General features: G+C 45.7%; 1 protein-coding gene across 2 annotated transcripts; it reads right to left on the minus strand.

Moving 5' to 3' along the window:
- Positions 1-4,421: 4,421 nt before the first annotated feature.
- UBALD1 (UBA like domain containing 1) lies at positions 4,422-27,005 on the minus strand. Of its 2 annotated transcripts, none has more exons than XM_044658980.1 (3): positions 26,269-27,005; positions 9,947-10,009; positions 4,422-4,765 (listed from the first exon to the last, which is right to left on the minus strand). In XM_044658980.1, the coding sequence occupies exons 1-3, from the start codon at positions 26,386-26,388 to the stop codon at positions 4,511-4,513; spliced, it is 438 nt and encodes a 145-aa protein (XP_044514915.1). In that variant the 5' UTR covers positions 26,389-27,005; the 3' UTR covers positions 4,422-4,510. The 2 variants fall into 2 exon arrangements, with proteins under 2 accessions (XP_044514915.1, XP_044514913.1); XM_044658978.1 differs by having other exon boundaries at positions 4,422-4,840.
- Positions 27,006-27,422: the final 417 nt, after the last annotated feature.

Consider the following 27,422-nt stretch of genomic DNA (forward strand, 5'->3'; position numbering starts at 1 on the left):
TTCACCACCTGGGGAAGTGGGAGGGAGAAAATCTGAATTCTAAGATGTCAAAAAACAATTGTCAAAAATTGTTTCTACTTAGAACTGAAAAGTCTTATATAAACAGGAACTTAGTGGCAACTCCAAATCCTTTCTTGGGGACCCTGCAGCGAGCTGAGTGGGAAGGATTAGCTGAAGGATGATGGCAGCTGAGGGTGGGAAGGGTTGGCTGAAGGATGATGGCGGCTGAGGGTGGGAAGGGTTGGCTGAAGGATGATGGCGGTTGAGAGTGAGAAGGGTTGGCTGAAGGAAGATGGTGGCCAAAAATGCCAACCAGCCAAATGACCTCCAGATGTGACCAAATCATTAGGAAGGGTGAAAGCAGGGGACTCTGGAGTGTCAGGTGAGTCTGAGGTATGGGAAGGGAGACTCTTAGTCTAGGGCAGGAAGTAAAGGAGCTAAGCTTTCATTCATGAAGGCTAATCATGGTTAATAGTCTCTTCTATCTGCTTTATGTTTATAAAGCACTTTCATGTTATCTTATCATCCTAGCAATTGGCAGAATAGATGGTCATTAATTTATGAAGAAACACTTATACAGCTCAAGGTGTGCTAGGTGGAGAGCTGGATCTAAAGGTAGGACGACTCCAGATCCGAGTTTAAATATGACCTCAGATGCTTGGCTGTTACCCTGGACAAGTCACAAAATCTGCTCCACAGTTTCAGTCTATAAAATGGGGATAATAATAATAGCACCTACCTCTCAGGCTTATTGTAAGGATGAGGTAATACTTGTAAAGAACTTTGTAAATCTTAAAGTGTTATATAAATATGGCAGTTAGGTGGCTGAGTGGATAAACCAGGCCTAGAGATGGGAGGTCCTGGGTTCAAATTTGGCCTCAGACACTTCTTAGCTGTGTGACTCTGAGTAAGTCCCTCAATCCCAATTTTCTAGCCCTTACCACTTTTCTGCCTTAGGATAGAATCCTAGTATCAATTCCAAGAGAGAAGATAAGGCTTTTTAAAAAGCGTTATATAAATGAGAACTATTATTATTACAATAAATGATAGAGTTGGGTCAAGAACCCAAGGTCTCCTGACTTGAAGTCCAGGGTTCTTACTGATATACTATACTATCAGAATTATGGGTAGCAACTAGTGATCCTCTTCAAACAAATAGGACAGGAAAGAATGGGTCAAGGTCAAGTTAGGACCTCTAATAATCAGTCCTATAGAGACTTCCAACAGAAAAAGGTAACTTAATAGACCAGTTCTACCTGGCATAGCCTCCCACAGATTGTTAAAATTGAGGAAGATAATTATTTTCATGTATGAGGCCTAGACTTCAGAAATGCCCAAAGCAACCAATATATCCAGAAAGAAAAGAAAATGACTTAATAACACCCTACAAGACAGGCAATTTGGAACCTAGGGTAGCAAGTTTGGGAAGGTCATATAAGAACTGACCACCACAATAGAACATTGATACATTGATTTGCTTTTTTAAAAAATTCCATTACAAGGGATGCTTCTCTAGAGAGGTGAAGGGATATGTTAAGAAATAAAGGTGGTAGCTGGTTGGCTTAGTGCATTGAGTCAGGCCCAGAGACAGGAAGTCCTGGGTTCAAATCGGGCCTCAGATACTAACTACCTGTGTAACCCCAAGCAAGTTCACTCTTCTCCCTTGAAACCAATACATAGTACTGATTTGAAGACAGAAGGTAAGGTGTTTTTTTTTTTAAAGCAGAACTTTATCTTTGGTATTCTCAATATCTCTCCTTTTCCCTCTCCCAGACCACTATCCCTTATAAGTTTTTTTAAAAAGGAAAAGAATAAAAATTCACCAAAACCGATCAAGAGTGGAGAAGCATTTTCTCCTTTCTCTGCTTTGGGTCAAGCTTGTTCTTCATAATTTTGAAACATTCATTTCCAATTATTTTGTGGTGGTCGTCCTTTCCATTTATATATCCCACACTCAAAAAAAAGAGGACAGAGGATCAGATTCCAAAGAGGTTGAAAACCCCAAAGCTTTGGCAAACTCCCAACTACCTCAATTTGAAAATCTAATGGATTAGGTTTGGGCTGAATCTAGGAACAAGAATAAGTTCCAATTCCATCACTTAGTTGTTTGTACATTTGAATGAAGAGAAAGGCTAGTTTTAAGACACACTTGACTTTATATTATAGGAACTCCCCTTGCCCTCTGAGGAAGCTGACCAGGAATCAATTGGTCATATCTTCCTTTCTCCTGGGTCAGAAGACACTTAGTCATTAAACTGAGCTTGTTGAACCAGGTAATCCAACTTTCCCGTACATCTAGATTCTGCAGCATGGAAGGTCTTGGAATGCCAAATCTTTGGCTGGCTTGGAATGCTGGATTTTTACTTCGGGGATCTGTGAAAATATTTCTTTAACCAATGCAGATCCTGACTCAAGTGTTTCTCAAGGCAGTCCTCCTGAGCTTTGTAGCCCCCACTCCCATGCATGACACACAGTTGGCAATTCTGGTGATGAGCTTCCCAAAGTACAGCAAGTGGGACTGGTTCTGAGAAAAGCCAGTTACCCACCCTTTGGGGTTTAAGCAGCCACCGTTTTGTTTTGGGTTTGTTGGTTGTTTTTTTTTTTGGTCCTGTCTCCTTGGGAGACTCCCAAGTTTGGGCCTATATATTCTATAATTTGGATATCTCAGTTTTCATGTCTTTTGATTTCAGTTCTATGTCTGTACCACTCTATCCTGTCTACATTTCTTGGCCCTAGAATGTGTCTCTGAGATCCTATATCCTTGTCTCTCAGGGTCTAAGAGCTAATGTAAAAATGCAATGACACAGATGAAGTAGTCTGTAAACACAAATGCTAGCTGCAGTTATTATTAATCTGGTCACTATTTCTGGAATATCTGGCTTCCCTCACCAAGGCTAAGGCTTAGAGCTACCACTTCACCTCCCACCCCTTTCCCCAAGGTTTCCTGGGCTCCTTCCTTTCCCCAGACTCCATGGGCAGCATGTGAGTTTCCACCAGGGTCCATCTGGCCTTTACATAAAGCAGGGCCACAGTTTTGGCCTTGATTATCTTTACTCTTAAGACAGTAAGCACACAGATACTTGGGGCTCTAGCCTTAGGCAAATCAAGATTCAAACAGTCAGGCCCCAGCCCCAGGGATGAATAGCCCAGCCTTCTGTGTTTAGACAGCGCCCTGTGGGGAGAAGACCAGCAAAGTGAGGTAGGGTTGACATTTTCTGTCCAGGGGTGATGGAGTAAATAAAGAATTGAGTAAATCAAGCAGGGCTCAAGGAACAAAGGAGAGTTACTTCCAACAATAAAGTGAAAATCATTATTGCTGGAGAATAAGGGGTAAGGGGAGGTAATCTTTTCATTCCTTAGAGAATGAAGGGGAAATTGTAGCTTAAAAAAAAATACAAAGGAACACTCCAGATGCTTCTGAATAGCCTAACAAATCTCAAAAGGCTTTACATTTTCTCTGTGCAGATACTAGAATCACAGGCTGGGACCTGGAATGGGCCTCAAGAATCCACCTAGTCCTATCCCTTCACCTTACTACTGAGGTTCCTCAGAGATGGGATTTGAACCCAGACCTTTTTGACTCCAGATTCAGGGCTCTTTCCCTCTTCCAGCCTCTCAGCTTTCCTCCCTCCTTTCCAGCCTGCTCCCACACACAGAGTGACATGCAAGGGTTATCAGAAAACAATGCAAAACCACAGAGTCTGGTGGGTTTGGAATTTCTTCTTCTTGTTTGTTAAAATGGGGAAAGGAGATGGGGACCCCATCCCCCTGGGCTCTGGGGAAGGCATGCAGGTGACCCCTGGGGGGAAGAGGGAGGGACAGGGGACTGGGGTGGGGAAGATGAGAGTCCTGGAGTTTCCCACAGTCCTCTTCTCTGCAAGTGAGGCAGTGCTGGATAGGAGAGCAGAAGACAGGCAGCAGGGAAGTGGGGAGGGGAGCCTTTGGGAATCAGTTATTCACATGCAAAATCCAGCTGCCCTGAAAACCTACATAACTGTTTAGAATAGACATACATATAAATACGTTTTTTATGCACACACACAAAGCCAGGGCCCTGTGTGTTCTTCTGTATGCATGCCAGTGTGAGTATGTGTGTGCGTGTGTGCATGTGTGCATGTATGTGGGTACATGTTACCTGAAATCAGAAGCTGACTTTGTAGTGATTCTCCAGGGTAGTATCTCTGAGGAGGTGAGGGGAGGGCAGGCAGGTCCAGGGCATTGTTCGGTCTCTAATGGGAGCCCAAACAGCTTCAAATTAAATCTGTGCAAAGGAGATTGTGCATACACCGAATGTGCGTGTGTGCCTGCGTGGTTGTGTGAGTGCGTGGTTGTGTGCGTGCGTGCTTGCGTCAGACAGTCCCTGCCTGCTCCCGAGTCCTGTCTCTCCCCCTCCAGGTCTCCGGGGGGAAGGGTGAAAGAAATAAACGTGGGGGTGCGGAGGAGAAGCATGAGGGGGCCCAGAGGAGACGTCCTCTCCCCTGCCCCTGGCCCCGCGGGCCCTCGGCCTCCCTTATCTCTCGGCCTCCATGGTCGCGCTGGCCTTCTGTTCTGAGGTGGCCCGCTGGGAGGCGGGGGGCGGCCAGTCCGAGGGCTGGGAGGAGGGGGCAGGAGTCCATGAGTATTGCTGCGGCTGCTGGGGCTGCGGCAGCGGACCGGGCGGTGGCGAGGCGGCGGGGAAGCTGCCGAAGTGGGGGGGGTGCGGAAGGGGAGGGGGCGAGGTGGCCGAGGAAGCCATGGGGCTGCTGCTGTGGAAGCTCTCGGAGGCCTTGAGGCGGGAGAGCATGGTGAGGGCGTCGGGGAAGTTGGGGGGTGTGGCAGGGGTGTTGGCGGGAGTGCACATCTGTGGAGAGAGAAGAGAGATGGAGAGATTAGGGCCCGCCCCTCTCTGAGGCTCCAGAGCCTATGAGATACCTTCCTCTCCCCGTCTCTTCACAAGGCCCGCCCACTGACCCAGGCCCTCTCCAGGGGTCAGCCTGTGCTCACCCGGAAGAAGAATCCAGAGAATTTTTTTTAACTCTTTAGAATCAATTCTGTGAATGGCTTCCAAGGCAGATGAGTAGTAAAGGCTAAACAATGGGGGTTAAGTCATTGGCCAGAATTACACAGCTAGAAAGTGTCTGACCCAGGCCCTCCCTCTCTAGACCTGACTCTAGATCTACTGAGTCACTCGGCTGCCCCTCCCCCCATCTTAGAATAGAATTGTGGGAGCTGGAAGAGACCTTAGAAAATCATACAGCCCAACTTTCCCATTTAATCTAGCTGGAGCTGGGCCAGAGATAAAAGCAACTCCCTGAAGTCCGTCACAGTCGGCTTCTTGTTGCTCCCAATCACCCTAAGGATTTCCCCAAGTGCCTCTTGGGATTCCCCAACACAGTCTAACTCCTCAACAGCCTCCAGAGCCAGGCTTCAATCTGGGGGAGTCCCATAGCTACTGAAAGGGCAAAAGAGATTTAAAAAAAAAAAAAAAAAAGCCCAGATCTTTTCAGTTCTTCCTGACAATACAGTGTGCGCCCTGACTTTCCACCTTCCTCTTCATCCTTATCTCCCATCATTTTCCTTCACACATTCTACATTCCGGACAAACTGGCCCGACTGTTACCTGAACTTAACATGCCATCTACCATCTCCCTAGCTTGGCACAAGCCTGGAATGCATTCTTCTCCATCTTATCCTTTCAGATTTTGTTTTAAACCCTTACCTTCAGTCTTAGAATTAATACTGTGTAATGGTTCCAAGGCAGAGGAGTAGTAAGGTCTAAGCAACTTGGCCAGGGGCACATGGCTAGGAAGTGTCTGAGGCCAGGTTAGAACCCAGGATCTCTCATCTCTAGGCCTGTTTCTCAATCCACCTGGCTGACTCAGATTTTTGTCTTGTTATGTTCCTTCAAGGTTTAGCTCAGGCAGCATGTTCTTGAAGCCTTCCCTGATTCCCAACCTTATCTCCACACCCCCCCACCCTCGCTCTTAAGGTTCTTTCGCCCTTCTCAAATATTCCTTGAGAAACTTATCTGGATATATTGATGAAGGAGGTGTTAAAAAAAATAAAAACCCTTACCTTCTGCCTCAGAATTGATACAATATCACTTCCAAGGCAAAAGAACAATAAGGGTTAAGTGACTTGGCCAGAGTCACACTGTTAGGAAGTGTCTGAGGCCAGATTTGAAGCCAGGAATACCCCCACCACCTCCCCAATCTCAGGTCTGGCTCACTATGCACTGAGCCACACAACTGCCCCCAGAAGGTAGACTTAATTTCCTTAAATTAAGCAATTCAATTTATTAAGTACCTCTATACAAAGCTTAGTTTAAGGCCTGATTCCTCTCTCTACCGATGCATATACTAATTCTCAAATCTTGGCTCTCACCAAAATCAGAACCATGACTTATCAGGAGTTTGGGGGGCTTGCCTAACAACACAGTTGGGTCTCAGGATGCCACAATGACTTAGTCTACTTCCACCGAGCTTGTGTTTGGTCCCTGCCCACCTGTCCCCTGACCATCCAAATGGGTGCTTTGATGGACCTTGCAAAGCCTGGAGGACTAGTGATTGGCCTCAGGGATCAGGAGGCCAAAAAGCACCAGGAGATCTGTTGGAATCAAGCTCCATGGGTGTGGGAAAGACCCGAAAAGAACTTCTTCCGTCCCCCTTTGGCCTTCCTCTTTCAGATGGTGGACTCTGGTCAGAAGGCGTGCATCTGAGTCTGGGGGGGAGGAAGGCTTTGTAAAGAGGGGAGGGCTCTAACAGCAAGGCAGGAGTGGGGGACACACTATCTCTTCAAGTATGTTGGTTACTTCCTGCTAAGGGAGTTCCCGCTTTGAACTTGGTGCTCGGATGAGACCTCAGGCTGCTTCTACTCTGAATGGTCACGTGGGTAAGTTAGGCTGACTTCCTTTGGCCTACCTTGGCATTTTTCCAAGACTCTACCTTAAGTAGGCTCTAGCCTATCTGATTGCTAGGCCTTGTGGCTTGTAGTCTAATTTATTTAGCCTTTTAACCTTCTCTCTCCGTCCAGGCCTCTGCAGGCCTGGACTATCCTCTCCCTCTCTTTATTTCCTTACCTTTTACCTTCCTAATTGTAAATAAACTACCTTAAACCCGATCCTGACTTGGGTCTATTTTAATTGTGGAATCAATCTGAATTGTTGATTCCTGGCAGCCACAGTTTAAATATACATCTATAAGATATCTAAAATCTCCCTCTTACAATTAGGCCTAGATGATGAGAATGAAACTAGAATCTAGAAGACTTCCACAAGGAGGAATATACCTCTGCAGGGTGAAGGCCTTGAGGATTTTCTCACTAAACCCTTACCTTCTATTTTAGAATCTAAGTATTGGTTCCAAAGCAGAAGAGCAGAAAGGGCTAAGCCATAAGTTAAGTGATTTGTCCAGAGTCACATAGCTAGGAAGTAGCTGAGGCTACATGTGAGCTCAGGACCTCCCATCTCCAGGCCTTGTTCTCCATCCACTGAGCCATGAGGCTGCTGCTCCCAGGATTTTCTCGCTTGGCCCACTATGGGCTGATGACACACTGAGAAGCTAGACCTTTGCACAGAATGCAGACAGGCCTTTGCAGGGGCTCCCTCCCCACCTCTCCAGAGTGCAGGGCCCTGGGGGTTCAGGAGCCTCACCCAGCTAAGTGGGCCTGCCCTGCTCTCTCCCACTGCCTGTCAGAGATGTCTGCTCTGAAGGTCAAGCTGTGCTAAGAAAAGGAAGCAAAAGGTCAAGGATTTACTGGCCCTGACCCAATCTGGAAACAGAAACCTTTCTACCTCCTCTCCTCTCCTCCCACCCGCTCCCCACCTAGCATCCTCCCTTTTGGGAAGAAAAAACACCAGAGGGAGGTCTGAGTTCTAGCTTTGACTCTAACAAAACTCCCTGTGTGCCCTGGGAGGAGGAAATCCCTATTTCTTCTGCCCTCAGTTAGCTGCTCTGGGAAGCTTGCTGACTGACCAACACCATCCTCTCAGAGGTCTCCCAGGCTGATATTTTGTGATCTCTGGAATGGATGATTGGTAAAGGTTCTAAAATGACCCCACAGCTTCCAACTCCCTTCTACTGGAGGTCTGGCATAGCACAGACCACCCCTCTCCTCACTCTGGTTCCTTGGGAGGATGTGCCTACTCTCTGAGGTTCCACTCAGAAGCTATACATTCCAGCACCTGCTCATTACTCTAGATCAAGGGTTCTTAATTTGATTAGAGGTTGGCAAAAATAAAGATGCATTTTTTTTTCCAACCAAGTTCACAGACCCCCTGAAACCTCTCCACGGATCCCTTAGACCCCAAGTTAAAAACCTCGGCTGTAGGCAGAAAGAAAATCTTTCCCATTCTCTAGGAACCTAAAATCACAGTCCCTCTGCCTAGGTCACCATTGGAACACCTACCACTAGGATTAAACATCCTACCTTCAGCACTGGCCTATGACCAGAAACCTGCAGGCTCTTTCCCTACCAGCCTCTATACCAAGTATCTTAACTTTCTTTTCTGCCATGGACTTCCCTTTGGCAGTCTGGTGAAACCTATGGACCCTTCTTAGAATAATGTCTTTAAATGCATAAGATATATAGGAGAAAATGGGAAATTAGGGGCAGCTAAGCAGCACCAGGGATAGAGAGCCAGGTCTAGAGATGGGAGGTCCTCGGTTCAAATTTGACCTCAGACACTTCCTAGCTGTGTGACCCTGGGCAAGTCACTTAACCCTAACTACCTAGCCCTTACTTCTCTTCTGCCTTGTAAACCATACTTACTACCTGGTCTAATAAAGAAAGAAAGAAAATGGGCAATTTCAGGGCAAGATTATTAGTGGGAATAAGGATGTAATTTTTCCCCCATCCACATTCATGGACTTGCATCTTGGGATCAGCAGCCCTGCTCTGTGGCAAATCTGCTTGAGAACCTAGAATAAGTGCAGACCCCCATATGGATTCTCCCCAGCACCCTCTAGGCCACCTGAGGTTTGCCAGACCAAGGCCAGGAGCTCAGAGACAGCTGCAGGCAGCACAGATCAGCAGCTAAGCTCACCTTCAGCTCCATCCCCTCCTCCTTCCTCTCTCTCCCCTCTCCCCCCTTTCTCCTCTCCCTCTCCCTCTCTTTTTATCTATCCCTCTCCCTCCCTTTCTCTCTTCCCTTCCTCCCTCTATGTAAACTTGTGTAACCTTGGGCAAATGACTTAAATTTCTGAGCCTCAGTTTCCTTATCTATAAGATAAGGGAGCTGAACCAGATGACCTCTAAGCTCTCTAGACTTGAAAGCTTTGATTAATTTGCGGTTGTTCAACCATGTTCTCCTCTTTGGGGTTTTCTTGGTAAAGACATTGAAATGTTTGGCCATATCTTTCTCCAGCTCATTTTATAGATGAGGAAACTGAGGTCCACAAGTGACTTGTCCAGAGTCACACAGATACTAAGTGCCTGAGGCCAGATTTTAACTCAGAAAGAGGAGTTTTCTTGACACTAGGCTCGGCGTTCTACCTACTGTGCCATTAAGCTGCCTTGGATCTGTTAAAGATGCCCTACCAATGAGGGGCAGCCCTCACTCTCTGCGAAAGGGCATAGGTACCCTTGTTTCTCCAGCTCCCCTTGGGCTTAGAATGAGCTATATTTCTCTCCCCTCTACCCTGAAATCACTCTCACTCTGTCAACAGCACCGTCCTATACTGGGTTTGTTTTTGGTTTTTTAAACCTTTACCTTCTCTCTTAGAATCAACACTAACTATCAGTTCCACAGCAGCGGGGAAGTAAGGTCACACAGCTAGGAAGTGTCTGAGGCCATATTTGAACCCATCTGTAGGTCTTGCTCTCTAACCATTGGGCCATCTGGCTACCCCTCCCATACTGGACTTTGACCCCTAACAGAAGAAAAACAACTTTCCAAACTGAAGACTTGAGGGGCTTATCCCTCCCAAAGAACTGAATGATGGTGGGAAAAAAATGGAAAGAGACTTACCATCTGATGATGGTGGTGACTGTAAGGGATATTGGTCTCTTGGAAAAAAGCACTGAGGGCTATCTGTGGAAGGAAGAAAAACATTACTCCTCCAGCACCCACTGAACACAATCCAGCTCTTCAAACATTAACCCTCCAATACCCCATGAGCACAATCCCTTCCTCTCTCCACCCACTCATCATCCATCTCACCCATCCAGTCAAGCAGTCAACAAATCTTTACTGCCCACCACTAATGCCCAACCTTGTAAGAAGCACTTCTGCAAGTGTAAGAGTACTTTAAGGTATAAGAATGTAAAACAGTTCCTGTCCTCAAGTATTTAAAATCTGGACAGAGAGAAATTAATGCACAAGAAACAAATGTGTCAAAGGCATTTTGTATTTTTATAAAAATTAAAATTGAAAAATTTTAATTCAGCAAGTGCTATTCATGCCACTTTTGATGCTGGTCTTGAAATAGGTAATATCTGAATTCAAATTTGGCCTCTCTCGCTAAGTGTGATACAGGGCAAGTGACTTAATCTCCATCTGCTTTAATTTTTTCAACTATAAAATGGGGATTATGACAGTATCTAACTTCCATGATTGTTTTGGGGATCAAATGAGAAAATTTTTGTAAAAAGTGCTTGGCATAGTACCTGGCACATAGTAGGTGCTAAATATATGCTTGTTTCCTTCCTTCCTCAATTATAAAATGGAATTAATAAAATTTGGACCACCTATCTCATCTCTCAGGTTGTGAAGAACCAATGCATCAGTAAGCATTTTAAAAAATATAATTTATTTTTTTAATATTTTTCCATGGTTACCTGATTCATGTTTTCTTTCCCTCCCTTCTTCCCTCCCCCATCCCGGAGCTGACAAGCAATTCCACTAGGTTATACATGTATTATCACTCAAATCCTATTTCCATATTACTCATTTTTATAATAATCTTTTAAAAACAAAACCCCAAATCACATACCCATATAAACAAATGATAAATCATATGTTTTCTTCTGCATTTCTACTCCCACAGTTCTTCCTCTGGATGTGGATAGTGTTCTTTTTCATAAATCCCTCAGGATTGTCCTGGATCATTACATTGCTGCTAGTAACAAAGCCTATTACATTTGGTCATCCTACAATGTTTCAGTTATCAGTGAAGATTTTTAAAGTGCCTACTATGTGCTCAGGTCAGCTAGAAGGTATAGTAAAGCAACCAGTCTTGGAGTCAAGATCTGAAGTTCAAATCCAGCCACAGAGACTTATTAGCTATGGGACTGAGCAAGTCACTGAGCCCTTATTTCCCTCAATTCCTCATTTGTAAAATAGGAACATACTGGAGAAGGAAATGGCATGCCATTCCAGTATCTCTACCAAGAAAACCCCATGGATAATGCCCATGGGGTCACAGAGAGTCAGACATGACTGAAAGACTGAACCACAACACACTGAACACTACTGTCCCTGGACATACAAAGGCCAAAGTGAAATAATCTCTGCCCTCAAGAAGCTATCTAGGGGCAGCTGGGTGGCTCAGTGGACTGAGAGCCAGGCTCAGAGATGGGAAGACCTGGGTTCAAATCTGACCTCAAGACACTTCCTAGCTGTATGACCCTGGGGCAAATTACTTAACCCCCATTGCCTAGCCCTTACCTCTCTTCTGCCTTGGAACCAATACACAACATTGATTCTAAGATAGCACGTACGGTTGGGGGGGGGGGGGAGAAAGAAAAAAAGAAATGAGAGGAACAAATTTAGAGACATCTCCATCCCAAATGTTCATATGGGCTCTTTGTAGTCAAGCTGTGGTAGCGTGTCCTGGGCTCACACGGGTCTGATTGGCCACAGCTGGACACATTGACCTCAACATCATGCTGTCATTTTGGTCCTCTTCCAGGACAAGGGACAACCACTACCCAACTCGCATGTTGTCCATCTGCCTGTAACGGGAGCAGATCCACTGCTGCTATTATGATTATCTATTAAATAACCACTTCATGTATAAGAGGATCCTGCCAAACACGCAGGATCTACCTAAGGAAGCGAAACAGGAATGGAAAGGACACCGACCCCAATGAGGGCTGCTATAGCACATTATCAGAGGGCATCCATGGGAGGCAGCTGGGTGGTGGTGGATAGAGCACTGGGCCAGGGGCAGAAAGGACTGAGTTTAAATTTGACCTCAGACTTCCTAGCTGTGTGATCCTCATTCTGCATCAGTAATAGCTTCTATCTTCCAGGCAAATTGTGAGGATTGTGAAGAGTAAATCAAACTCGATTTGTCTATCAAATAACAACTTTCAAGTTAATCAATCAAAACTTAAGTACCCCTACTTAGTACCTTACCAGTCACTAAGTATGAGAGTCCACAAGTCACTTGCTAGAGTGGGTGACAACTCCAGAGGCCACTGCCCTGCCCCTGGGCAGTGCTAGGCAAACTGAAAGACTGTGGGGGAGGGACAGGAAGTGATGTGGAAAAAAAGACTTTAAAAAAGTCCTGAACTTCCTGTCCAAGGGACTTCTCCTTCGAATTTTTTCTCTGGAGTCTCTCAACACAGGTGAGCTAGACTGAAGGAGGAGACTCTCCCCCTGGATCCTGTGTCGGCTTGCAGGGTGAGTAGCTGGCCTTCCTCTCCTGTCTTTTGGAGAGATTGGTTCCAGAGATTCCTGCCTTGGCTTTGGAAGAGGCTGCATTGGTGGAACCCTGGCTAAAGACACCACAGGGACTTCTGGTTGAGGATTACCAGGAAAATCCATGAGGAGACACAGTCTTGGGGAAGCCCTGCTAGGGCTAAGCCTGGCTTCTCAGGAGAAGGACTGGTAGGCTTATTAGAATCTATCTACATTTTTCCACTTTCACTCTTTCCACCTCTTTGTAAATAAAGCTGCTTAAAATCATTTTGACTTAGACTGTAATATTTTAAAATCAGCAACCATAATATTACTTTAGAACTTTCATATTAGCATAAAACCCTACATTTTAAATTCGTATAAGATCAAATGAGATATTTGTAAAGTACTTTGCCAATCTTAAAGCTCTATAGCAGTGGTTCCCAAACTTTTTTGGCCTACCACACCCTTTCCAGAAAAAATATCACTTAGCACCCCCTGGAAATTAATTATTTAAAATTTTAACAGCAATTAATAGGAAAGATATATGTATTAATGTTTCTACCTTTTTCATAAAATATAGTAAAGAAAGGTGTAAATTAGAAACACTGAACTTTGAAATTATGAAACTATTAAACTCAGAATAGAATGTAAAAAAAAAAAAGTTAAAACATTCAAAATTCCAAATGCACCTGTGGCTGCAGCACCCACCAGGGGGCGGTGGCGCCCACTTTGGGAATCACTGCTCTATAGAAATGTTTCCTATTACAGTCGTCCCTTGCTATATCACAGTTCACTAATCACAGCTTCACTGTATCCCAGGTTTTAAAAAAATATATATCTAATTCTATATGGCAGAATTACACTTATCATGGCACACCATTGGCTGATGGAATGAAAGGTGACCAACCACAGCGCTATGTTCTGTATCCTGGGTGCTAATTGGCTCAGTGACTATAGGTTATTAAGAGGATGGAAAAGGTTTATAGGAGAGTGGTAAGGGCTAGGCAATGGGGGTTAAGTGACTTGCCCAGGGTCACACAACTAGGAAGTGTTTGAGGCCAAATTTGAACCTAGAACCTCCCATCTCTAGGCCTGGCTATCCATCCACTAAGCCACTCAGCTGCCCCTAACTCCAAGCATTTTCACTGACTGTCAACCATGCTCAGAATTTTCTCCCTTTTCATTTCTGTCTCCTGACTTCCCCAGATTCCTTCAAGTCTCAGATAAAACCCCACCTTTTAAAAGAAGCCTTTCTCAAGTCCTCTTCAATGCCAGCATCTTCCCCCCATTGGTTATCTCCAATTTATCATATTTTTAATATATTTTTTTGCCTTTTTCAGTATTACCAGACTTAGCAAAATGGCTGGCATATTGTAGACTCTCAATAAATAAATCCTTATTGATTGACTATCTCAAATCTGCCTCCATTACTTCCATCTATTGGTCCTGGTTCCATCTTCTAGGACCATGAGGAACTATATCACATAAAAGGAGAACAGTGCAGGAAATGTTTAACAATCTCCCAAATCTCAGCAAGAAAGCTTACTCATAAAGTTAATCTTGAAGAGTATGTGACAGAATTATCTGTTCATTTCTTTGGACTCAAAGCCCTACTCCACACTTCTCTAAGAGACTGAATGACCAAACTATACCCTCAAGCCACATGTGAGCGCCCCCACCTTATCCCAGACAGGGGAAGTCCTCTCATTGGGTTGGTAGGCAAAGGGGCGGGGCATGCAAGAAATGGGGTGGAGAGGGGAAGTGGACCAGCCCCCTCTGGCACATGTCCCATAGGTTTACCAACATGGCTCTAAGATGAAAAGACTGGTCAAAGGGAAATCAAACATTTATTTTTGTTTACTGGAGTATATTATACAAGTATCCCTTCCACATTTCAGGAACACCTCCTCAATCTGGAAAAATCCTTGCACAATTTTTTGGCCCTCTCTTAATATGGGAGAAGTCTAATTTTTTTCTTTTATGCAGTGTTTACAGTATTTTATTTCAGAATTTGGGTTAATTATTTGGTCATACACCATATGTAGGTCAATCTTAAGTAAAAATTCAGTATAAGAAAAAAATCTTTAAAATACAAAATAAGTATGAAAAAAAATTTTAATGAAATAAATTTGAGGAGAATAATAATAATGCATGTATAACAACTTAAAATGCAAAGATCAATGTGAAATTACTGAGAGATATCATGTGAGAGACTGTTGTAAACATACTTGGCATCCCCAAATAGGTGGATGGAATGGCAGTTTTTACACAAATTTAAAGAAAAAAATTTGTGTAACTATTCATACATAATTGAAAGGTAAAATACATATTGCACAGGTATTATTATACACAACAGTACATATATTTTATGCATATATGAGGTACTAAACTTTTTAAGATATTGCTATATTTCTTTTTTTTTTTTAACCCCTGTACTTTGGTGTATTGTCTCATAGGTGGAAGATTGGTAAGGGTGGGCAATGGGGGTCAAGTGACTTGCCCAGGGTCACACAGCTGGGAAGTGGCTGANAAAAAATATTTTATTTTTTCCATCTGCATAGAAAACAATTTTTTAAACCCCTACCTTCTGTCTTGGAATCAATACTGTATATTGGCTCCAAGGCAGAAGAGTGGTAAGGGCTAGGCAACGGGGGTGAAGTCACTTGCCCATGGTCACACAGCTGGGAAGTGCCTGAGGCCAGATCTGAACCCAGGACCTCTCATCTCTAGGCCTGGCTCTCAATCCACTGAGCTACCCAGCTTCCCCCAGAAAACTGTTTTTAAAATTTTCTCTGTCTCTGTGTCTGTCTGTCTTTCTCTCTTCTCCTCCCCTTTCATTGAGAAAGCAAGTAATTAGATATTGGCTATGTGCAGTCATGCAAAACATATATCCATGTTAGTCATGTTGTGAAAGAAAACACAGACCAAAAAACAAAACAAAACATTTCTTTCTTAATTTTGAGAACTATTTGTGTATCATATATATTTTTAAACCCTTACCTTCCATCTTAGAATCAATACTATGTATTGTACAGTTCTCATAAAACCCAAGATTTAAAAATTTTTGAGAAAACATTTCAGAAAAAGAAGCTTGGCTAACTCCTTGAATCAAGAAAATGAACTGTTTGGAAAAGGCACCATGAAAATGCCTGAAGAAACCTCCACTGCATCAAAAGATCCAGAATTAACTTTGGAGTGTAATTGATTGAACTGAAGGGGGTTGAAGACATTTATTCTGAATGTAAACTCTTATGCCAAAGGGAACTGCCCCCTAATTGGATTTTTGTCAATGTGCCTAGCAAACATTGGTTTTGCTATTTTGCTCTTATCTCTAACTATTGTAGTTTCCTCTTAGAAAAGTGCAAAATTGTATGCACCTGTAGTAGAAGATCTTTAGAGGTATAAGATAGTTATGTTTAAATGGTTTATTGGGGAGACTGGTCTCCCAAAGGATCACAGGGGGGGACTGTGAAAGGGAACTCTATTCTCTTTGTTTTGAGTTAACACTTGGTTAACACTAACTTAAGTACTCTTACTTAGTATCTCACCAGACCGTGAAGTGTGAATCAGACTTTCTTTTAGTACCCCTACTTAGTACCTCACCAGACACTGGAAGGGAGGGAGGGAGAGAGGGAAAGAGGGAGGAAGGAAAGGAGGGAAAGAAGGAAGGAAGGAAGGGAGGGAGGGAGGGAGGAAGGCAAGAAGGAAGGGAGGGAGGAATTAAATTATATGGTCCAGGCCAAGAAGTTGTCTAGAGTTCAGAGCAGCTGGAGATCAGTAGGAGTCATCAGGTAAGGGGAAAGCACACAACAATTTTCTCCCTACCCCAGGATGTAGATGAGAGGTTAAGTTAGATTAAATGAAACTAAACGTGATCACAAAGGTCCCTTCTAGCTCTAATGATCCATAGGAGTATGACCTCATTTCAGCAGCTCACTGAACAGCCTCAGTCCCCTGGCTCCCAGCAAATAAAACTCACCAAGATGCTTTCACTTAAAAGGTGGAAAATCAAGCTGTGTGCTGAGTTGGTGAAGGAGTTATGCTGAAGATATAAGGAAGCAGGTAGGGACAGGGAAGGAGAGAATTTCCCCAGCCAGTCTCAAGTTTGACCACACAGGTAATCTTTCCCTATCTATATCTAGGTAAGGGCAACCTCACAGTAAGGCCTTGGTAAAGAGCTTTACCTTCTTTATTATTCTGTCAAGGACGCCAGAGCCCTTCTCTAATAGCGAGCTTTTGTTAACAGCGCTTTGAAGTTTTCTAAGCTGTTGACATTTGTCATACGCATTCACTCTCATAATAATCCTGTGTGAAGGAGGTTCTATCATTCTCTTCATCTTACAGATGAGGAAACTGAGGCCGAACAGATTAAGTGCCTGGGTTAGGGCCACAGAGTTGGTAAATTTGAGCTAAGATTTGAATGAAAGCTCTCCCTGATTCCCAGTCTAGTGCTCTATCTGCTAGGACACGAGCTAGCTGCCTGCCTGACAGTTTTTGTCCAGGGGGAGAGGAACCAGGCTGGAAACTCCATTCTGATTTGAGAGACTCTGCTAAGGAGAGATGAAGAAAGGTGCAGATGCTCCCAGCGTCCTGTTCCTGGCGTGGAAAGAATATGTTTCTTCTATTTTCCGGCCTGTCCCCCAGCATCCTGCGAGAAACTGTTTCTGCCTAAGACTTGGGAGCCCCTTGGAGGATTTCAAGAGACTTTTGATAATCTCAGCAAAGAAGCATCGGTCCTTCTCTCTCTTGTCTAAAGCTAATATCCAAAGGAAGGGGTAGGGATGGGGGTGGGAGAGTAGTTAAGAAGCCAGCTGGAATGGCTAAAGGCCACAACCAATAAGGAGGGTCTCCTGGGGTTTCTTTGACATTTGTTATTTTCTGGCTTTGAACCATTTTCTGGGGCCGTTGCGGGAGGCTGCTGGGGCCAGATTCTAGACTCAAGAAACTGACGAAAATAAGGAAAGTCTGTCGGCTGTTGCGAAAGGACTGCAATATGGAATGGAAAACTGTGTGAAGGGTCTGGCTCTTGGCCCCACCAAATCCCCAAGCTCAGCAAAACCCCCAAGAACAGGAGCCAACAGGTCCGGACTCCTCCTTCCCTCACCCCCGGGGGGTTCCTTGCATCTCCTTTTGGGGAGTGCTTCCTGGTGCCAGGGAGTGGCAATACCCGATGCCTATTTGCTTTCTGCCATGCTCTACCCTCCCCCACATGTCTCCTCCACAACAAAATGCTAAGTGGTATGCCGTTTTTTTAATTAAAGTGAATTAAAATTAATTATTCTGAGAATTTCACAATGCTTTCCTCAAGATAATTGGAGATGCCCCGGAATGTCCCTGAACCAGAGTGGGGGAAATCACCAGCCTCTAGAACCTCCTCAAGGCTCCTTCCTGTTCCTTCTTTGCCCTAAAATCTCATCCCAACACCCTTTCTCCCACTTAGGTCTAAGCGTCTGGGCCCAGGCAGTGGAGGTCCTGAAATAGGCTCTTGAGGGACAAGTGAGAATAGTGATGAGACTCCCTGGGAGCCTCCCCCTGGCAAGGCCAGCTCTAGCTCTGGGGTGTCTCCTCCCAGCAGTCTGAGAATCCCTGGGAGAGGGCACACCCCAGCCCTCCACCCAGAGCCGCCTCTCCTGCTGGGCAGAATGGGAGTGAGGAAGGCACCGGCCTTCTCTGTGTCTTCCCCCTCCCCAATGATCAGAGGACCAAGGAAGGCTGGCTCTCTCCAGAAGGCCCCAGTTAAAATGCACCTGCAAGGGGCAGTTTGGGGGATAGAGAATCAGTCTAGAGAACAGGAGGTCCTGGGTTCAGATCTGGCCTCAGAGGCTTCCTCGCAGTGTGACCCTGGGCAAGTCATTTAACTCTTATCGTCTAGGAGCCAATACACAGTACTGATTCTAAGAAGGTAAAGGCTTTATTAAAATAAATAAAATGCATGTACTAGGGCAGCTAGGTAAGGGCAGATAGAGCTTCGGGTCTGGAGCAAGGAGGACCTGGGTTCAAATCTGGCCTCGGACATTTCCTAGCTGTGGGACTACAGGAGAGTCACTTAACTCCAATTGCCTACCCCTTATAGCTCTTCTATCTTAGAAGAGACACTAAGAAGGGAAGGGCTATAAAAAGTAAAATAAAATAAAATGGATATGCCGCTTTCTTAGGGTAGTGCTAAAACTAGGAACAATGAGGGTGCCCACTGATTAATCACAGAATGACCAAATCAACTATGGTATTTACTACTATAATATAACGCAATAAACTATGAACAGAGTGGGGTACTGTGGTACTGTGACCAAAAATGATGAATTCAGACATGGGAAGACATATAAATTGATTATGTGAAGTCAGCAAAACCAGGAGAACAAGGATGACAATCATGTAAATGAAGAGAAGGAAGCTGTAATGAGTGATCCTGAGTAATGCTAGTGACTAATGTGGGTCTCCGAGAACAGATAACAAAACCCATCCTTCTCCTCTCAGGAGCAAGACGGCTCTGGCGCATCCCCTCAGAGGGGGCCACTGGCTCACCTGCTTTTACTTAACTCCTCTGTGACCACAGCAGGCACTGTATGTGGGTCTGGCTGTATCTGTGTGTCAGAAATCACCAAAATGTAAGAACAAAATCCATCCATTAAATTACTTTTCAAAACTAAAAGTAAATCAATAAAAGGAATGTATTAGGGGTGATCTATAGTTCTCTCACTCTATTCCATTAGCTACAGAAGCCCCTAAGATAAGTGTGTCAGATTAACTAAGGCCACAAGGGAAATTTTATTGAGAAACACATGAAAACTGTATGCTTCCAGGGTGTGTTGGTGGCTGAGAAGAATCTTTGGGTCTGAGGCAGCTGGGTGGCCTAGTGGGTAGAGAGCCAGGCCTGGAGATGGGGGGAAAAGGGGTCTCTAGGTTCAAATATGGCCTTAAGACTTCCTAGCTGTATGACCCCGGGCAAGTCACTTAACCTCATTTGCCTAGCCCTTACCCTTCTGTCTTTGTACTAAGACAGGCTCTACAAATGTTAGCTATTACTATTGTTATTATTATAACTAGAATGTCTGGTCCTAGGACCTTTAGGATCAGTGATTTAAAACTAAAAGGATCTTGGAAGTCATCTTATCCAAAGTTGCCATTTTTATTATTATCATTATTTATTTATTTGCTTGTCCATTTATTTATTTATTTGTTTGTTTGTTTGTTTGTTTTGGGGGGGTGTTTGTTTATGCATTTGTTCATTCATTCATTCATTTGTTTGGTTATTTATTTGAAGGCCCTTATTTTCTGCCTTAGAACCAATTTGGTTCTAAGGCAGAAGAGTGGTAAGGGCTAGGCAATGGGAGTTAAGTGACTTGCACAGGGTCACACAGCTAGAAGTGACTGAGGCCAGATTTGAACCTCCCATCTTTAGACTTGGCTCTCCATCCACTGAACTACCCAGATGCCCCCCAAAACTGCTATTTTTAAATGGAGGAAGTCAAGGTCTAGAGGGGTTCAGTGACTTGCCCAAGGCCGCTTTGCCCACAAGTCACACAGACAGAAAGGGATGGGGTTTCAAAGCCCCAAGATGGTTACTTTCCTTTCACTTCACCAAAGGTATCTACAGCAAAATCCTGTGAGCCCCATGATCCTTTTCACTAAAGTTCCAGTTTGGTATGGCTCAGCAAGAGTTGGGATCTGAAACAGAGCCCACACCCAGGGCAGCAGAACCAGGAGCTGAACCCAGGGCTCCAGGCTTCCTTCCACCAGGTCATTCCACTTCGATACTTGCCTTTCCTGACTCCTCGGTTCTCTCTGGGCGCAGGCGACAGAAGGTCCCCGGGCTCACCGGCCTCATCAGCTAGGAGCGACCAGGCCGGCCGTTTGCAAGCCGGGGAGAGCAGGCACTCTCGGAGGGCTCGGGGTCGCGGCTCCGGGCCGATCTGCCGGGACAGGCCTGCTGGTGGGGACAAGGCTGGAAGCCCAGGGGGAAGCGCTTCCCTCCAGGGGTCTCTTGTTCCCTTCTCTGTAAAGTGATGTCCATGGGGATCCAGGTAGGAACTCGTCTTGAAAGTATTGTTGATGTATTCAGATGCCGACTACCATAATCAATGTACTCCCGTTACAAACTTAGGGTTAGATTTCTCATGATTGATTACTTAATCCTTGCAACAAAGTGTAACTCTGAGCTTATGGTATGCTGACCACTCCCTAAGCCTACGGTCCAGAGGTCAACGGGACCTTTAGGGCGCTGGGCCCTAAATTATCTTAGCCCCCTCCTCTTTGACCTTGTGGTGGTGAACAGAGCCAAGGTTTCATTCTCTGCCTTCACATGTTCATGGACTACCTCCCATTCCCCATTCCTTGATTCTGCAATAAAAAACTGGGTCCAGGTGTGGCCCACTCACTCTTTGCCACCATCAGAGGAGCCAGCACAGGGAATCCCCTGAGGTTGAACCTTGTGTCTCTGAGTCTCTCTTTCTTCCTCCCTCTTATCTCTAAACCCCTTCGCCCATTCTCCCTCAGTCTCCAGCTTCCCTTCTCAGGTGCTCACCCAGGAAGATAATATTTTGTGACTGCAGGCAGCTACAATGTCCCTCCTGTTAGTTCTAATGACGGGTGAATAAGACGCTGTAACTGTCATCTTCATGGAGCCTGCTTGATGCTTATCTGCCTTCAATCCATAAACATGCATTAAGTGCCTACTCTGTGCCAGGCACTTTGCTGAATGCTGAGGAGAGAAAAAGAGGCAAAAGACAGTCCCTGCCCTTAAGAAGCTTACAGTCTAATACAGGAGACAACACACAAATATATATATAAAGCATGCTATATACAGGATAAATAGGAAAGTATGAAAAGAGTAAAGATGGGGCAGTGAGATGGCTCAGTTAGTAGAGAGCCAAGCCTGGAGACAAGAGATCCTGGGTTCAAATCTGGCCTCAGAAATGCCCTGTATGACCCTAGAGAAGTCACTTGACCCTAGTTCTGAAACGTCCTTTTGTCTTAGAATAAACACTTAGTATGGATTCTAAGACAGAAGGTAAGGGTTTAATGAAAAGGTTGGAGAAGGCTTCCTTTAGAAGACTGGATTGTAGTTGAGACTTAAAAAGGAAGTCATCAAGGTCATTAATTGGAGTCAAAGAATTCTAGGTATGCATGAGGGACAGCTGGAGAAAATACTTGGAGAGACGAGTATCTTTTTTATAGAACAGCCAGGAGGCAAGTTTCACTGAACAGAAGAGTGTGTTGGGGAGTGAGGTGTAAGAAGACCAGAAAGGTAGGAGGCACTCGATGAATGAAGGGCTTTGAATGCTAAACGGGGCATTTGCTTCCGGATGCAATAGGAAGGTACCAAAGTTTCTTAAAATGGAGAAGGGGGAGTATCAGGAGGACATAAACACACGTGGGAAAGAGGGAATGAACATATTCCTTCAGCCAACACCACTGACCATTGTATAGTTCGGTGAAAAGGCTCATGGTGACCAGCTTGCTTTGGCAATGATGGGCAAACTGGGTATCAGGGAAGATGTTGGAGTTCTTCCAGATCAAGCTACTTCTCTATCAGCTGCTATATGAAATATAATCATTTACATTCTGCTAAACTTTACAAATTACAAAATAGTTTCACATGCTCTTCTGATCCTCCTAACTACCCCAGAGGCAGATGTGTAAGAACTGTCATCACTTTTTTACAAATGAGGAAACTGAGCTTGGACAGGTCCAGTGACTTCAGCCTCTAAGTGCTGGAATTTTGAAGTCCGAGACCAATGCTTTCCTCCTACTTCACACATATGGATGGAAGAATTCTGGTGAACTTGAATCTAAGGAACAAATCATATCTTTTTTTTTTTTTAAAACCCTTACCTTTCATCTTAGAATCAATACTGGGTATTGTTTCCAAAGCAGAAGAGTGGTAAGGGGTAGGCAATGGGGTTAAGTGACTTGCCCAGGGTCACACAGCTAGGAAGTGTCTGAGGCCAGATTTGAACCCAGGACCTACTGGGCCTGGCTCTCAATCTACTGGGCCACCTAGCTGCCTCCACAAATCATCTCTTTTAATGAACTAAAGTTCTAATTTGGTAGCACTCAGCAAAAGCTAAGATCAAGAATGTGGCCCAAAAAGCAAATGTCCAAGGATGGGGGTGAGTCTACATTTAGTCCAATCTCAATAATCATAGTTGATATTTTAAAGCACTTTATAACTTATAGAACACTTTGCACATATATACACATATATATGCGAGTGCAAATACACACATATATCAGATCATATATACATATGTCTTATAATATATATGTATAATATATCATGTAACAAATAAGGGGCTGAATCAAAGTTCTAGGGCCAGCGCTGTTCCTACACTTTCCTGCCCTCCATCTCTAAGCCCAATCCTGTTCAGAATGGTCTGAGGCGGGGCCTGCAGAATTCTCCCTTAGCAAAGAGATATTCTATTCTGGTCACCAGATTTTGCTCATTAAGACAGGAAGGGAGCCTTAGACAAGTCAGATTCTTTAACAATGAGGGCTGGAACAGAAAGGGTTGGGGGTCACTCTCTGCTGTTACTCAGGAAATTTAATTCACTGTACATGTCTCTAAGTGGGTGGAGGGTGGGGTTGAACAGATGGTTAGCAGAGAAGGCTGAGATCTTCCTTCCCTTATCCATCTCTGCAGTTCGCCCCTTACGAGGCTGAACAAGGCTGAGAAATTGTCTTTCCGGGCAGAAAGGATTAAGAAGCCTTCTGTGTGTGCAGCCCCAAACATAGCCCCTGGGAGAAAAGTATGGTATTTGCATATGGATGTACATTGGGGGAGGTGAGGGGTGGGGGTGGCCCCATTATTTGTGATTGGCCGGTGATCCTGCCAATCAGGATTAAAGGACTGGCTAGTATTTTGCTTCTCTGACAGGCAGCTCTCAAAGACACAGTGAGTGTTAGTTCTGTTCTCCTGTCCCCTGCCTATGATTTTATATATATAGAGAGAGAGAATTCCCCTTCTGGGTCCAACACACCAGGTACACTGAAGGCGATGAAAGTTTCCCAGGATTTCTTTCTCACTATGAAGGCTTCTGTTTTCTAAGCAAGAACAGGATATCCAACCTAGGGAGGCCCGGGTTGTGGTTCCAGCTCCCTTCCCATCATATAGGCAGCCCTAAAGGCTCAGAAGGAACAGCACTGAGGCCTCAAAGCATGAACTATGGCAAAGAAGACGTTTAGGCCTAGCAGATTAACTTTCTTAGTATCTTTATCCTCATTTTATAGAGACACAGGGTGGTTCCAAAGGCACCTAGCTAGTTTCTGAGTTGGTTCAGGAATCTAGATCTCTTTGGGACACTTTCTGGCCCAGAGTTTTGTCCTTGTAGAGGGCAGAGAAACTATACAACAACCTATAATGGGCACCCGCTATGTATGGAGCGCTGTGCTCCTCAAGGAATAATGTTTCTAACCCAAACATTAGGCTCAAGGCTCATTTTAAATAAAACCTCTTCAGAGGTCATCTTGGGTTCTCAAACCAACAAGGGCCCTGGAGTTTAAGAGTTAGGATCTAGGTGAAATTACAGGCCCAAATCCAACCCCAAAGCCAGGTAGTTTATCCCAATCTTTATCAGTCTATGTTCAATAACAATCCCCTTAACTGATCCAGTGCCCAGCCTTGTTAGTAGAGCCAATAATAATTGGCTTGGGAAGTGCCACTTGGGAAAGAGCCAGGTTTCCCTTTGGCCATAAAGACAATGGCAGCCTTAACAAGAGAGATCCATCAAAACTAGTTAGCTCTAGGCTCAGGTTCTGAGGAGCCTTGGGACCACAAGCAGGGCAAGATGTTCATGGAGATACCAGACTCCCAGGATCCACCTAGGTACACACAAAGGTACACCCACAGAAATACTGGTGACACACACACACACACACACACACACACACACACACACACACACACTCTCTCTCTCTCTCTCTCTCTCTCTGTCTCTCTCTCTCTCTCCAGTGTTGCTTAGGTAAACACAACAGTCTACACTCTGTAGTGCATGAGTCTGCACATGCCTTCACTTATCTTACTGCAACTGAATGCACAGACAGTGCATGTACTATTCATGTCCACAGAGAAGTACACGGTACTGTACGTGTAAAAACAGACACCAGGTGGCACTCCTGCGGTCCTAGCCTCCAGAGGAAGCTCCCTAGCCTAGGGGTTTACCACTCCGTGAATGCCACTCCTAGTACAGACAGACTCTAGACTCCACTAGATGTGGGATAGCAAGGTCCAGGGCAAGAGCATGAGGCTGTCTACTCCTTCCTCCTGGCTTTGAAAGGTGGAAGAAAGAAAAGGAATCCCAATTCAAGCCCGTGGGGGCTTCCTACCCCTTCCCCACCCCTCCTCCCTAGCTCCTGGGCCCCTGGGGCCCGAGGGACCCAAGCATGCTCCGCCTCCTTCCTCCTTCCCCAGTGGCTCTGTTTCCGCACCCAGACCCAGGCTGGAGAAGCTGGGGGAGGAGGGTCATGCTCGAGTGTCACACTCCCGGGAGAGCCAGTGTAACCCACTTGGCACCACATTCTCATTTCCGCCGGGCCTGTCCATCCGCTGGCGTTGGCCCCTAGCCCTCTGGCTCGCCCTGACAGCTGCGCTGGAGGGGGTAGGGGGGCCCGTTAGTTTTTGGTGAACAAAAGAAGCGTGTTTGGTGGCCATGGCGTTGGTGCTGCTGATGGTGGTGCTGGTGGTGGACACCTCAAATCTCTCCATCTCCTGTGGAAGAAATGACCTCAGCCTCGGAGCCCATCTCCCCTCGGGCTAAAAGGCAAGCACCTCCCCAACCCCGGTCTGCACGGCGGCGGGGGCCTTGAGGAGCAGTGTTGCTCTGACTCACAGGGGAAAAGGAAGAAACCAATGGCCTTCCCTCCCCCTATGGACATGGCGGAGCCTTGAGCCGAGCAGGCCAGCCTTGACACCATTTCCTTGGGGAAGTGGGAAGGGGGGAGGGGAGTATGGAAGGGAAGGGTCTTGGTAGAATTCTCCCTCCCAGCCAGAGACCCGAGGTTCTCTCTCACACGATCTCGGACCTAGGACTGGAAGAAACCTTGGTATTCATCTAGTTCACCCCTCCCCCCAACACACAGCATTTTACAGAGGAAGAAACTGAGGCCCAGGAAGAACCACACACATACGTCAGCGGATGAGGAAGCAGCATTCTCAGTGGGTGCCGTCGAGGAAGGCTTCGTGGGCTGCTGCCTCTAACCCCCTCGCCCCCTCCCCGCCCCCGGCTGTGCCATCCCTGGTTATTTGGTCTGACTCCCGGCTGTACCACAGACGGGATGTGCGAATAAACGGTGCATTCGGAGGGGGGAGGGAGGGATCCGGTAGCAGACTACACCACACCGTGCGTGATTCCCAGACCACGGGCACACGGACCCTACAGACATATAGACAGACAACGCGGTTACCATAATAAGCTACGGCGTATGCTGTGCGGCACTGGGCTACAAAACCTCGAGGCCCCGCCGCAGCTGTGAACCGCACCATTTTATAAATGCAGTCAGCGTCGGTAGTGTGTATATGGATGTTTGGATGCAAAAATGTGTACAAGCCAATTGGAAAACGTGGCTGAGTTTGTTGGACGCAAAACATGGCAGTATACACATAGGCACACACACGCCGGTCTCAGCTTGTGCAAGCATACGCGCTCCAGCAAAAGCTGGGACACGCGCGCGCGCGCGCACACACAAACACACACACACACACACACACACACACAAGCACGAGGACTCACCTCGAATTGCCAATGTGCCGCCTGAAGGAGCTGCTTCGCCTGGTCCGCGGCGCACCCCGCAGTCAGCACGAACTGATTGATCATGACCTGGTGCTTCAGCTCGTCCATGTTCACCGACATGCTGCCAAGTCGGCTCCACTCGCTCCCCTGCCAGACAACGGGAGGAATCTCTGGGCGAAGGCTGGGCTCTCCCTGGCTCTCCTTTACAGATCCACCATTACAGCCGGCTCTTGCTAATACAAATATTTACTGTAGGGTACTGACTCACTGAGCCTTGCCTCTCTGATGGACAGAAACGGGGAGGAGACTGAGCAGGAATGCTGGGAGTTGTAGTCTTTTCGGGCGGCCCCCACCCCCACCCCCGCCTTCTGTAGCCCAAGTAAACACACGAAACCCAGTCCCGCTCTGTCCTGGGGTTGTTGGGTTTCCTCCCTTGCGGTGCTCCAAGACCATCTCAAATATTTGGGCCACCATCTAAATAGACAAATGAATGATATGCATCCGAAATGACTGGACTTGGGCTTTCAGTTCTGGAATGGTTTTCTTCCCTTCTTCCTTCAGAATTACGAGTATTGTGGGGGCTGGACTTGGGTGACTGAGGGCCCGGGAAAATTTTGCCAGATGAAAGTGAGCGCAAGAAAAACAAAAAAATAAAAAATGCTGAACGCTTGAGACTGCGATTGTCCTTTACTCATTTTAGTTCCCCTAAATCAACACACCGGTTTCTCCCTCCGTCCCCCACTTTCATTGTCCCCGTTTTTTGTTTTGTTTTTTTTTTTCTTAAAGAATCTTTTGTGGAAAAAAAAATCCATTGTTTCTGAAAAGCCAAACTCCACTTCCTCTTTCCCCCCTCACCCTACCACCATTGCAGAGGCTAGAGCCGGCTGCAACAGTATGGGTAGCAATTTCAGGAGCAATTTACCTCGACTACATATCCCAGAAACCCTTTGTTTATTTGCATAGTTCTGTTAGGAATGATGTCAAATGAGTGAACTTGGACTCCTCCAATGAAAAGCAATGGGGTGTTAGTACCTTACCATATAAGGTAAACAAATCTGGTGCCCCCAATGAATTTATGGGAGAGGTGGGAACTGGACTGGGGGCCTTGGGGGTTGTAGTCACGTGGTGCTGGTTCTGGGACTCCAGCCAGCATG

Source organism: Gracilinanus agilis, chromosome 1, assembly GCF_016433145.1.
Source record: "Gracilinanus agilis isolate LMUSP501 chromosome 1, AgileGrace, whole genome shotgun sequence".
NCBI lineage: Eukaryota > Metazoa > Chordata > Mammalia > Didelphimorphia > Didelphidae > Gracilinanus > Gracilinanus agilis.